The 14,264-nt window shown below is 45.2% G+C and overlaps 1 protein-coding gene across 2 annotated transcripts in view; it reads left to right on the forward strand.

The window, feature by feature from the left end:
• Nucleotides 1-11,972: 11,972 nt before the first annotated feature.
• Nucleotides 11,973-14,264, forward strand: part of DCAF5 (DDB1 and CUL4 associated factor 5) — a 97,496-nt gene continuing 95,204 nt past the window's right edge. Inside the window, exon 1 of one of the 2 annotated variants that reach the window (XM_034992738.1) lies at nt 11,973-12,261. In XM_034992738.1, the coding sequence (XP_034848629.1) occupies nt 12,048-12,261 (214 nt within the window). In that variant the 5' untranslated portion in view covers nt 11,973-12,047. The remainder of the gene's footprint in view (nt 12,262-14,264) is intronic. The other variant, XM_034992739.1, reaches the window with a different exon arrangement.

The following is a 14,264-nucleotide window of genomic DNA, read 5'->3' on the forward strand; positions in this document are numbered from 1 at the left end:
AGTGTCATCTGTGTATCTTTTTCAATTTTTCCCTCTGAATAGGGTCCTTTTCAATGGCTTTTAAACATTTGATTTTTTTTTTTTCTATTAAAAACAAACAAACCCTTCCTGGATCCTAAGTTCCTTTCTAGCTGCTCATCTAACTGCCTCCATTTCTTTTCCTTCCACTCCCTGTTCAGTCCATCCTCCCCTGGAGGAGCTCTGATAGAGATCATGGGTGTCTCTCTAGTGGAATTTTGGTGTCAACAAATCCAACATTTTTCAGTCATCTTGTTGATGTTTCAGCAACAATTGACACAATTGACCACTCTCTCCTTGAAATGTTCTCTTGTCCCAGTTTCCATAACAATACTACTCTAATTTTTTCCTTATACTTCTGGCGATTCCAACTTCTTGTAAGTATATCCTCCCCTACTCAAGCATTAAACCCAAACATCTCAATGCTAGGCCTTCAGCTTTCTTCTCTCTTCTTCCCCACAGCCCCTTTTAAAATTTATTTATTTTTAAATATTTTATTTTTTTATTTGACACAGAGAGAGCGTGTGTGCAAGAGAACACAAGCAGGGGGCATGGCAGGCAGAGGGGGAGGGAGAAGCAGGCTCCCTGCTCAGCAGGGAGCCCATCTCAGGACCCTGAGATCATGACCTGAGCCAAAGACAGACGCTTAAATGACTGAGCCACCCAGGCGCCTCTTTTCTTCCCACTTGATATTTCTAAATATTCTTGTCCATGCCTAAGACCTTACTACCACCTCCATTTCTTTTTTTTTTTTTTTTAAGATTTTATTTATTTATTTCACAGAAAGACACAGCACGAGAGGGAACACAAGCAGGGGGAGTGGGAGAGGGAGAAGAAGGCTTCCCGCTGAGCAGGGAGCCCGATGCGGGGCTTGATCCCAGGACCCTGGCATCATGACCTGAGCCAAAGGCAGACACTTAACAACTAAGCCACCCAGGTGCCCTTCTTCTTCCCACTTGATATTTCTGAATATTCTTTTCCATGCCTAAAACCTTACCACCACTTCCGTTTCAATGACTCCAGCCTTGATATGTATCTGAGCTCAGGCTACTGTCAATACTTGGAAGCCTCAGAGACGCCTCAAATTCAGTATGCATATAACTGAAGTCATGGTTTCCCTTCAAAAGTTAGCCTTTTCCAGGGGTTCTATTTCAGTGGATATACAAGTAAAAAGCCTAGGCGCTTCCTAATGTCTTGTCCCCTCATTCCCTACTCTCTCAAATCCATCACCAGATTCTTTTTATATTAAATCCATCTACTTCTCCCCAACTCCACTTTCAGTAGCCTTGTCTAAGCTGCCATCTTCTCTCCCCTGAATTACTGTAAAACTTCTTAATCATCTACTTCAATCCACTCCTAGCCACTTCTAATCCTTTCTTCTTATAGCAGCCAAAATAATCTTATAAAATATATATTTGTTTGTTTTTTAAAGTAGGCTCCACACCCAACGTGGGGCTTGAATTCACAATCCCAAGATCAAGAATTGCATGCTCTATTGACTGAGCCAGTCAGGCGCCCCTAAAATGCATGTTTGGTCATATAAGGCCCCTGTTAGTAACCCTCCAGTGACTCTTAGGTAAAGACTGAAATCTTAGGGCACCTGGGTGGCTCAGTTGGTTAAGTGTCTGCCTTCAGCTCAGGTTGTGATCCTGGGGTCCCGGGATCGAGTCCCGCATCGGGCTCCCTGCTCAGCGTGGAGTCTGCTTCTCCCTCTGACCCTCACCCCCCTCATGCTCTCTCTCTCTCTCATTCTCTCTCTCTCAAATAAATAAATAAAATCTTAAAAAAAAAAAAAGACTGAAATCTTAAATAGGGCCAGGTCCCTGCAGAATTCTAACTGCAGCAGTCTAATTGCTGATACAGTGTCCCCATCCCACCTTCAGCCACATGGGCCTTCTAGGTTTCTCGCCCCACAGAGCCTTTGGGTGTCCTATTACTTTGCTTGGAGCACCACCCCCAACCATCCACTTGGCCTCATCCACAACTACCCGTTCTTCGGATCACAGTTCTCTTTAATGTCTCTGAAAGCATTCCCTTTTAATCTCTCACCGCCGTCATCATCATAGCTAATACCAGTCAGATACTGATCTAAGGGCTCTACCAATAAGAATTTATTTATCGGGGCACCTGGGTGGCTCAGTTGGTTAAGCAATTGCCTTCGGCTCAGGTCATGATCCTGGAGTCCCTGGATCGAGTCCCGCATTGGGCTCCCTGCTTGGCAGGGAGTCTGCTTCTCCCTCTGACCCTCCCCCCTCTCATGTGCTTGCTCTCTCTCATTCTCTCTCAAATAAATAAATTTAAAAAATCTTTAAAAAAAAAAGAATTTATTTATCATAACAACTCCATTGAATGTATGTGGAAACTGAGGCATCACATACTTTCATGTACCACAACTGTTACTTTCCTTTTGTGCAAAATGGAACAATAGTCCTTTCTTCATAGGGTGGCTGAGAATATTAAATGAGTTCATATCTGTAAAAGACTCAGAACAGTGCCAGTCACGTGGTAAATGTCCAATAAATGTTAGCAATTGTTAGTATTGTTGTAATCTTACATTTACTGCATGATTATTTGATTAAAGTCTGTCTCTGTCCTGGAAGTACTATGAACATTGGTCAGGGTCTTCTTTTCTGCTATTATATCCTTTATGCCTACTTATTATGGCAGTGGCACACAGTGGGTGCTCAATAAACATCGCTTGAATGGATGAATGTCCAACTGCATAGGATTGTTATAAAGCTAAAAGAAATGTATGTAAGGTACTTTTAGAAACTACATAGGGATATAGAGACGTGAAACATTTGAATGGTAGACTGTGATGCTAACTATAAGCATAACAAGAATCTAAGGGGAAAAAAAACTGATGTGGGTTCGATTTATCAGAGAAGGGGTTCATTGATGTATAGGATTTGGATAGATGAAGCGGACCTCAAAATATGTAGAGGCTTGTGGAGAGTACATAGAGGTATAGGGAAGAAGTAACTACCAGCTACTGGTGGGTATGTGATGAGGAGTAACAGGGAATCTTATTATAGATATGGTGGAGACAAATCATGGAGGGACTTGACAGGCAAATAAAGGAATCTGAACCTGACATGAAAGAGAAAAGGGAGAGTCCTGAGCAGGGGCGTTGCAGGAAGATTCTTTCACCCAACAACAAGTGAGTCAGGAACTCTTCATGCTGTAGATTTGGTGGTGACCAAAACAAACCATGAATGGTGAAGGGATTTGACCAGGTGATTTCTGAGATGTCATAAGTTTTATCATTTTGTGATTTGAATAATAAGTATCTTCCAGCAAGCTCATAGATAATCAGGTACATCACCAGTTCCAACTTAAATGGGATCTGTAGTATTTATATTATGAGTTCATGCAGTTTATTTAGAAGGAAGGGGGTAGGGGTGCCTGGGTGGCTCAGACGTTAAGCATCTGCCTTCAGCTCAGGTCATGATCTCAGGGTCCTGGGATCGAGCCCCACATCGGGCTCCCTGCTCCCCGGGAAGCCTGCTCCTCCCTCTCCTACTCCCCCTGCTTGTGTTCCCTCTCTTGCTGTGTCTCTCTCTGTTAAATAAATAAAATCTTTTTTTTTTTTAAAGATTTTATTTATTTATTTGAGACAGAGAGAATGAGAGACAGAGAGCATGAGAGGGAGGAGGGTCAGAGGGAGAAGCAGACTCCCTGCCGAGCAGGGAGCCCGATGCGGGACGCGATCCTGGGACTCCAGGATCATGACCTGAGCTGAAGGCAGTCGCTTAACCAACTGAGCCACCCAGGCGCCCTAAATAAATAAAATCTTAAAAAAAAAAAAAAGAAGGGGGAACAAATTTATTAACACATGCTGTGGTCAGTTCATTTTCCAGCAGCCTGTCCTTGATTACCATTGAACCCATAAAGACAATTTATTTTTTATTTTTATTTTTTAAAAAAGATTTTATTTATTTATTTGACAGAGAGAGAGACACAGTGAGAGCAGGAACACAAGCAGGGGGAGTGGGAGAGGGAGTAGAGGGCTTCCTGCTGAGCAGGGAGCCCGATATGGGGCTGGATCCCAGGACAGACACTGGGATCATGACCCGAGCTGAAGGCAGACGCTTAACGACTGAGCCACCCAGGCACCCCCCATAAAGACAATTTATTTTATTTATTTATTTATTATTTTTAAAAGATTTTATTTATTTATTTGACAGAGAGAGAAACAGTGAGAGAGGGAACACAAGCAGGGGAGTGGGAGAGGGAGAAGCAGGCTTCCCACTGAGCAGGGAGCCCGATGTGGGACTCGATCCCAGGACCCTGAGATCATGACCTGAGCCGAAGGCAGATGCTTAACGACTGAGCCACCCAGGCGCCCCATAAAGACAATTTAAATTTGACTTCTGTACCAGAGAATCTTCTTGCTTCTCCTTGAGCATATTCTACTTTGGGGAAAGGGAATTGCCCAATTTTATTTTCTAAATGGTATTTGGCACACTAAAGATGCTCAAGAAACATAAATCCATGGGACCATCTCTGGAAAAGATATTTTGGCTATGTGACTACATACCTGGTGCAATAAATAATAACTGTTAACAGTTTCTTATGACACTCACTATTCATGTGGAAGCCTAAAATTAAAAATAAGTAAAAGTAGCTGGCTTATGATGATTTTGTCAAGAAAACTTCAAATATACAAAACCCAGATGGTTGGTATACAAGAGCACAGAAAATGTCACTGAGTCAAAACCAAATGAATAATCCTGGCCATTGAGAATTTCTGTCCACTTTCACTCCATAAAGCTTATTTCAAGCTGAATTTCATTCATCATGAAGAATTATGCATGGCAAATTTGAACCAAAGGTTTGGAAAGTAAGTTGGAATGTGATTTGAAAATTCTAGTAACAACTAATATTCTGACTTTACTAAATTCAATTACTACACAGCCTGGGAACTCACTTCAAGACGTTTAAAAAATGCCCCCCTTCAAAAAAAGAATTAAGGTGCCTGGGTGGCTCAGTCAGTTAAGTGTCTGCCTTCGGCTCAGGTCATGATCTCGGGGTTCCTGGGATCAAGTCCTGCATTGGGCTCTCTGCTCAGCGGGAAGCCCTCTTCTCCCTCTCCCTCTGCCGCTTCCCCTGCTTGTGCTCTCTCTCTCTGACAAATAAATAAAATCTTAAAAAAAAAAAGAATTAGAAATCAATGAACAGAAGGAAATTTGGGAAATTTGCAAATGTGTGGAAACTATACACTCTTAAATAACCAATGAGTCATGGAAGAAATTACAAGGGAAATTAGAAAACACTTTGAGATGAATGAAAACACACAACATACAAAAACTTATAGGATGCAGATAAACAGTGCTTAACTAGAAATGAAAAGCTGTAAACATCTACATTAAAAATAAAGATCTCAAATCAGTAACAGCCCTTCCAACTTAAAAATTAGAAAAAGATTAAACACAAAGCAAGCAGAAGGAAGGAAATAATAAAGACTTACAGCAGAAATAAATGAAATAGGAAAACAAAAAATACAATAGAATAAACAAAACCAAAAGTTGGTTCTTTGAAAATATCAACAAAATTGACAAATCTTTAACTAGATCAAGAAAAAAAAAAAAGACGGAAGACTCAAACTACTAAAATCAAGAATGAAAGAGGTGATATTCTACCAACCCTGCAGAAAGAAAAAGAATTATAAGGGAATACTATCAAAATGCCAACAAATTAAATAACCTAGATGAATTCCTTAAAGCACACAAACTACCAAAACTGTCAAGAAGAAACAGAAAATCTTGGGCGCCTGGGTGGCTCAGTTCGTTAAGCGACTGCCTTCGGCTCAGGTCATGATCCTGGAGTCCTGGGATCGAGTCCCGCATCGGGCTCCCTGCTCGGCAGGGAGTCTGCTTCTCCCTCTGACCCTCCCCCCTCTCATGCTCTCTCTCTCTCATTCTCTCTCTCAAATAAATAAATAAAATCTTCAAAAAAGGGCGCCTGGGTGGCTCAGTCGGTTGAGCGACTGCCTTCGGCTCAGGTCATGATCCTGGAGTCCCGGGATCGAGTCCCGCATCGGTCTCCCGGCTCGCGGGGAGCCTGCTTCTCCCTCTGACCCTCCCCCCTCTCATGTGCTCTCTCTCTCTCATTCTCTCTGTCTCAAATAAATAAATAAAATCTTTAAAAAAAAAAAAAAGAAGAAACAGAAAATCTGAATAGAACTATAACAAGTAAAGAGACTTAATCAGTAATCAAAACCTAACCACAGGGCGCCTGGGTGGCTCAGATGGTTGAGCATCTGCCTTCAGCTGAGGTCATGATCCCAGATCCTGGGATCGAGGCCCACATTGGGCTCTCTGCCTGCTCTGTGGTGGGGAGCCCACGTCTCCCTCTCCCTCTCCTTCTACTGCTCCCCCTGCTGTGCTCTCTCACTCTGTCAAATAAATACACAAAATCTTAAAAAACAAAACAAAACAAAAAAACCTTCCCACAAAGAAAAGCCCAGGCCAGGTGACTTCCCTAGTGAATTCTACCAGATGTTTATTTAAAAAAAAATTTTTTTTAATAGCTTTATTTATTTATTTTAATTATTTTTAAATAAGAGGGTTTTTTTTTTTTTTTTAGATTATTTTTTTGAGTGGGGGGGGGGGGGGGGGGGGGGGGGGGGGGGGGGATAGGGGGGAGAGGGCAGAGGGAGAAGTAGGCTCCCCTTCAAACAGAAAGCCAGATGTGAGGCTCTGATCCCAGGACTCTGAGATCATGACCTGAGCCAAAGGCAGACACTTAACTGACTGAGCCACCCAGGCACCCCTATTTATTTATTTTTAAAGTAAACTCTACCCCCAATGTGGGGCTTGAACTCATGACCCCAAGAGCAAGAGTCACATGCTCTACTAAGCCAGCTAGGTGCCCCACTACTAAATGTTTAAAAAAGGATTAATGCTAATCCTTCACAAACTCTTCCAAAAAATAGAGGATGGACTTCCCAACTCATTCTATGAGGCCAGTATTACCCTGATCCCAAACCAGACAAAGATATCATAAGAAAAATAAAGACAACCCTATGTCACAAAAATCCTCAACAAAATACTAGCAAAGTGAATCCAGCCACATATAAAAAGGATTAGATACCATGACCAAATAGGATTTATCTAGGAATGAAAGATTGGTTTAACAAAATCAATCAACATAATATAGTAAAGGAGGAAACCATATGATCATCTCAATAGACAAAGAAAAAGCATTTGACAAAATCTAACACCCTTTCATATAAAAACATTCTACAACTTGTAATAAAAAGGAACTCCTGCAACCTGATAAGAGAATCACATAAAACCCACAGCTAACATACTGTTTAGTGGTGACTAAAAGACTAAAGGCTTCCCCCTAATATAAGACAAGATGTCCACTCTTACTACTTCTTTTTTTTTTTTTAAGATTTTATTTATTTGACAGAGAGAGACACAGCAAGAGAGAGAACACAAGCAAGAGGAGTGGGAGAGGGAGAAGCAGGCTTCCCACGGAGCAGGGAGCCTGATGAGGGGCTAGATCCCAGGACCCTGGGATCATGACCTGAGCTGAAGGCAGACGCTTAACGACTGAGCCACCCAGGCGCCCCCACTCTTACTACTTCTATTCAACATTGTACCAAAGGTTCCAGCCAAGGCAATTGGGTAAGAAAAAAAATAAAATAAAAGGCATCTGGATTGAAAAGGAAGAATTAAAACTATTTCTGAGTCTATGACATGATCTTGTATATAGAAAATTTGAGAAACACACAAAAAACTATTAGAGCTAATAAATTGGTCGAGCTGTTATGCACAATGAATCATGGAACACTTCATCTAAAAATAATGATGTAATGTATGGGGATTAACATAAGAATAAAAAATAAATAAATAAATTGGTCGAGCAAGTTTGCAGTATATAAGGTCAATATACAAAAATCTATTGCGTTTCTATTTACTAGCAATTCAATGGGGGAAAAACAGTCTTTTAGACCCCTACCTCACACTATATACAAAAGTTAACTTGGGGTACCTGGGTGGTTCAGTTGGTTAAGCAGCTGACTTTGGTTCAGGTCATGATCTCAGGGTCGTGGGATCGAGCCCCGAGTCAGCTTCCCTGCTCAGTGGAGAATCTGCTTGAGGATTCTCTCTCCCTCTGCCCCTGCCCCAGCTCATCTCTTGTACACACTCTCTCTCTAAAATAAATAATTCTTAAAAAAAAAAGATAACTTAAAATAGATCATAGACCTAAATGTAAGAGCTAAAACTATAAAATTATATCCTCTGATCCTATAGATCTTGTTGGAGGAATTTGTATTTAAATAGATTTTTTTTTCAAAATTAAAATTGCTGTCTATTTGAAATGGCCAATAAATAAAATCCTTTATTTTTTAATTTTTTTTTTTAAGATTTTATTTACTTATTTGACAGAGAAAGACACAGCGAGAGAGGAAACATAAGCAGGGGGAATGGGAGAGGGAGAAGCAGACTTCCCAGGGAGCAGGGAGCCCGATGCAGGGCTTGATCCCAAGATCCTGGGATCATGACCTGAGCCGAAGGCAGACGCTTAATAACTGAGCCACCCAGGTGCCCCTCTTAGGTTTTTTTTTTTTTAACAAATAATTTCTAATGTTTGAGCATTCTCTTAGCATCTAGTAAGTTTTTAAAGATTTTTTACTCTTTCTTCGGTGATATTGGGGTCAAACAAAATAGAAGCCTAAGAACAAATGAATTTCTGGGAACTCTATGCTTGATCAGTATTCAATCCATGGTGAAGCAAGGAGTAAGGAAGGGTTCCCATGTTAAGTAATTTCCATATCTTCGTTTTTCCAGAATGAGTTTTCAAAATAGTGTTTTTTCAGAATGAAATTCAAATGGTGTCATTATGTAGGATTTTCTGGGCCTAGGTAAGAAAAACATGAATTTTTCACTCTTTTTCCTTTTCCCCTGTACATTCTATGCAGTGGATAGATCATTCAAGTGTCCAGTTTCATTTGCTATTTTTAAGCTAAGTACACTGGACTTTTCACTATAAATGCCTATATCAGAAAGGCCAAGCTCATATGATCACTGAAGTTGATATAGTTATGTATGATATTTTTAGTTTGCAATAAATAACACAAGAGATTATGTTAAATTCGTAACAAAAGCAAATAGATATAATGGGGCTTAATCTTTTGAAGCTGGATTACATTATATTAGGTAGGGTTGCCAGATTTAGGAAAAGATAGGATGCTCCAATTCGATTTGAATTTTAGATAAACAATGAGTAATTACATTAATATAAGTATATTCTGAATATTGTACAGAAAATACATATGCTAAAAATTACTGCTTATCTGGAATTCATATTGAAGTGGGCATCCTGCATTTCCTTGGCACCCCCAATTATGGGACAAGGGAGAGAGAGATTTTATGCATTCTCCTTACAAAAACCTGCCCAGACTAGCAGTAGGCGATAAACAGACTGAGTGGTCCTACATTTCTGTTCTGGTTGGTCACTGAACAGTTAAGGAAGTTTCTAGCAAAGTCCTAGAACTGGGCTGGCTTGTGATCAGATCCTGGTCTATTTTTAGGCTGCGGTAAATGGGACAGTTATTCCAGGGATTGGGGAAAAGCAAGTCACATTTAAAGTTGTGGAGAAGAGGTATATGTTTAAAGAGGGGAGAGCTTGAGAGTGTGTCATATATTGCCACATTAAAGGCCACTTCAACCACATCATTACTGTGTCCATCTCTCCCATCCCAAACAAATAAGGTAGGTATAAATGATGCCTTGTTAATCTAGAAGGTGCCAGATGAGTCCTGTTTTTGAATATGTGGATTAAGTATGTCAAGCAAAGGAACAGTGAGATGGGAAACTGGCCTTGAAATCATCTCCACTGGAATGAAGCACAGATATCTCAAACTCAATCCTTCTATAACGGAAGTCATTACCTTCCCTTCCAAATTCTTCTCTACTCCCTAAGTTCATTCAAATATTCAACAAATATTCAAGCGGTCACTGAGTGCCAAGATGTACTGGCTCGGGACATATACCCATAGCAGAAAGACATGGTCCCTGCTTTGAGCGTAGAGTTGGGGACACTCCAATAAAATCACAAAAATACATGTTTGATTACACATTATGACATTGCTATGAAGAAAAGATGTTGGGTGGCGCCTGGATGACGCAGTTGGTTAAGCGAGGGACTCTTGGCTTCAGCTCAGGGTCCTGGGATCTAGCCCTGCCTTGGGCTCTAAGTTCAGTGTGGAGCCTGCTTGAGATTCACTCTCTCCCTCTCCCTCTGCCCCTCCAGCTCGTGCTCTCTCTCTAAAATAAATAAAGAAAATCTTAAAAAAAAGATGTTGGGTGCTAAAAAATCATTCAACAATCTGGTATACTACTACTGATCTTTATGGGGCTATTATAATGAATAAACACCATGAAGCATCCTGAGAACAAAAGTTTTTAAAAAGACAGCACTACACATTTTCCTGTTTAGGAAAACAATATTCCATTAAAACCATAATTTCTGAAATTTGGTGAATATCTAAGTTCAGCAACATTTGTTATAATGTTGACTTTTAAACACTTACTTGCATATGTTATTGGTATAATTAACCTTATTGCAAAAAGTAGAAGTAGGTGATTTTGCCTGATGGGTGTCCTCTTCCATGTTCGCCCACCTTTCATGGGTGTATACTCAACTGTCCATGTGCTCTCTGATATAGAGGATGGAATTCCTGCTAAATTGAAAAGGTGAAACTGACACCTGCCTATTTTAGTAGGTGACCATGGTTTATTTCAACGACAGAGCGTAGCTTCCAGGAAAAATACAATACACTGACAGGGGGACTTTTACTGTATCTGGTAGAATTCCAAAGCACTTAACACCCAGTCTCCTCGCTGGGGTCAACAACACGGAGGCTCCCCGCCTGCTGAAGTGCAGCTACTTCTGGCCTGGAACGCAGCTGCTGGTTAACAGCTGTACAGCCTCAGAGCTCCACACTCAAGACCTTGAAGAGGAGCTCACTGCACCCAATTAAATAACGTATATTGCTATTTTCGGATAAAGCTTCTTGCGTCTTGCGAATGTAGCTGGAAATAATGGACAGAAGTACCTGTTTTCTCAGAGCTTTCTCAACTCAGTTTGGGCAATTTTCGTACTACTTATTAAGATCCCCGCCCCCCCCCCCGCTTCCCATATACCACTCTTATTATCTACCAGACGGAACAGTTTAGCCTTTTTACTGAATGGCTGTAGGAAGGGAGAACTGAACAGGGTGTGTGTGGGGGGAGGGGCGGGGGGGAAGTAGTATTAAAAATTTACTTGGCGGGGGAGGGACGGGTGCACTCATAAAACCCCCAAGCGGCCTTACCCCAAGTCCAGCCCTAACTGCTGGTTCCCCTCCCTTGGACAGGGCTCGGGCGGCCCCAGGATGAGACGAACCGGGTTGAGGGAGGGCGACCACAGCCTGTCCTCCACCCCTCTGCCACCCCGGGGTTGCATTTTCCCCACCGAAAAAAAAAAAAAAAAAAGCGCGGGGACTCGACCTAGCGCCGGCCGCCGGGGGAGGAAGGCGAGCCCGCAGCCCCGCTACCGCTCCGATTGTTACGCGCCCTCAACTTCACGGAGTGCGGCGCTCAGGGGGCACCGCGCGGGGAGGAGCTGCGGCGGGAAAGCCGCGCCGCCGCCCGCGGTCTCCAGGCCAGCCGCCCGCGTTCTTCCGGCCAGCAGCCCGCGGCGGGGGAGGGGCAGCCGCCGCCCGCGTTCTCCCGGCACCGGCGGCCGGCGGAAGGGCCGCGCGTCGCGGAAGCGCGGCCGCAGCTGAGAATCAGCTGCTGGAGGAGGCGGAGAAGGAGAGGGAGGAGCCTAGGGGGGAAAGGGAGGGAGGGGACCCTCAGGAAGCCGCGAACGCCACCGAGTGTCTGCACACCTCGCTCCGTCTGCCATGGCTGGTTAAAGAACCATCCGGATCGCAGCGCGGGGGGAGGGCTGGGTGGGGGGAGAGCGGCGGCCGCGCGTGAGGCCGAGGGAGGGGCGGCGGCGCGAACGGCGGCGGCGGCGGTTCCAGCATGAAGAGGAGAGCTGGCCTGGGGGGCAGCATGAGGTCAGTGGTGGGCTTCTTGTCCCAGCGGGGCTTGCATGGGGACCCCCTGCTCACTCAGGACTTTCAGAGGAGACGCCTGCGGGGCTGCAGAAACCTCTACAAGAAGGACCTCCTCGGCCACTTCGGCTGTGTCAATGCCATTGAATTCTCCAACAATGGAGGCCAGTGGCTGGTCTCAGGTAAATCAACCCCCTTCCCCGCCCCACGCCTCCCGGCCCCCTTCCAACCTCCCCTTTCGCTCTCCCTCGCCACCCTCCTTCTGCCCTCCAACCCCCCCAACCCCCCTTCTGCGGTGGGAAGGTTTGGTGTCAAATTCAAACCCTTACGGGGGAGGGAGGGGAAGGAGAGGATGTCTTCTGTAAAAAAAGACCTAAAATGGTTGACAGGTCCTTAATTCGCTTTATCCCAAGTGCAAAGTGATCGCTCCTGATGACTGCCCTGGAAGTGTGGGTCGGGGAGGGGGGGCGAGATTACCGCCTGACAAAGTTTGATGGGAAACTCTTCCTCCGTGTACTTTAAAAGGTGCGGGGGCATTTTGGGGATTCGGAGGGGGAGGAGGCCGAGGCGCGCCGGAGGCCAGGGGGAGCTCGAGTCCCTGGCGCCGGCGTCAGGGAGAAGGGGCCTTGGGGCTGGGGGCCGGGCGGTGACAGGGCCGGCCGCCGAGGGGTCGGGGGCCGCGACTCGGGGGGCTGGCTGGGTGAGCGAGGAGAGCCGCCGGGCGGGTCGCTGTTGGCCGCCCCCGTCGGCGCCCTGAGGGGCCCAGCTCCATCTCCCTTCTCTGTAGTGGCCTCTTCCGTGTCGTGTTTTTCTTACGATGTGGGCAGTGCCGGGGACTGGAGGCTAAGGGGCACCGGCCTGAACTTGAATGCGTAACTTGTGAGGCGGGGGGTGGTGGGTGGGCGACCCCCGGAGACTTGCTGGCTGCAGCCCCGCGCCCTTACCCCCTTTGCCGGCCGCTGCCGTTGCAGGTGGTCTGCGCTCCTCCTCCCTCCCGCGCAGCTGGGCTCGGCTGCCCCCGGGCTCCCCCTCTGGTGTGGGGAAAGTGGCGAAATCGAGGCCGGGGCTCCGGCCGGGCGGTGTAGGCCTCGCTCTCCCGGGGCTCCTAGCGACAGGCAGCTGAATCGATAGCCTATTGCTCCCGGGGAGGCCCGGGCCGGGCGGGCCGCAGCGACTGCTGCCCCGGGGGAGGTGCGCCTGCTGCCCGTGGGGGTGCTCGCCACCGCCCCCCTTCTCCCGGGGGTCTCGGGCCCCAGGCGGGCGAGTGGGGATGGGGCCCGCTGGGGGCGCCTCCCTGAAAGCGGGCTAAGGGGAGGAGGGCGAAGACGGCTGATCTGGCGTTCCCGCTCGCCTTCGACTCCGCTCCGTCCCTTTTCCTGCATCGAGAGGGAGGGAGCGGGAGCCCAGCCCTGGACGTGGCGCTTCGCTTCACCCAGGCCGGTCCCCGAATGGTTTTCTAATTTACGTCAGTGGGCAGCTGGCCAGAAACTTCTGGGACCATGGCAAAGCATCCGTTTTCTTGGCGAGTAACAGTCGGAAGTGGCACGGGCGTACAGTCCAATTTAGGGGTAGCAGAGATAAGACTTGTGTGATCATTTCACGATAAACCTTCTGGGGTTTCTCCAGAACTGACTTGACTTTTCCACCCTAGATCGTTTTCTCTTTGACTAGGTGTCTTTTGGCCCTGGATCATCCCCTGAAGAAACCTGATATTCTACTTCAAGGCATACCCCAAACAAAAGCTTCCTTCCCCAACACTGCCAAAAATTCCAAGGGCAAAAATGGGGAACATCTCTTTAAAGAGCTCACCGTTTTTTTCTTCTGTATTCATTATACCCTCGTCTCCTTTCCAGACTGATGTTTTCCAACAGAGGTGTCCCCAGGTACAAGGAAATTCTCCCTACTGGCTGAAGGAATTTGGGGGGTATTCCTGAACTAATCATGGTAATTGAATCATGAGTACAGTCATACATTGCCCAGCTTAACACTTTTTAAACATAACAGATTTATTAATATATAATTCACATGCCATACAATTCACCCATTTTAAGTTAACACTTTTTAAAAAAAACACTAAAATGTTGCCTCCATTCTCAATAAGTTATCCTTGTGCAAGACCTTCCCCTATGTCTCAAATGAACCCCATTTTCTCTAGTCTTAGCCAGTTAATTTACTTTATCTTAAT

Source organism: Mirounga leonina, unplaced genomic scaffold (genome assembly GCF_011800145.1).
Source record: "Mirounga leonina isolate KUSES-001 unplaced genomic scaffold, KU_Mleo_1.0 Mir_82, whole genome shotgun sequence".
Classification (NCBI taxonomy): Eukaryota; Metazoa; Chordata; class Mammalia; order Carnivora; family Phocidae; genus Mirounga; species Mirounga leonina.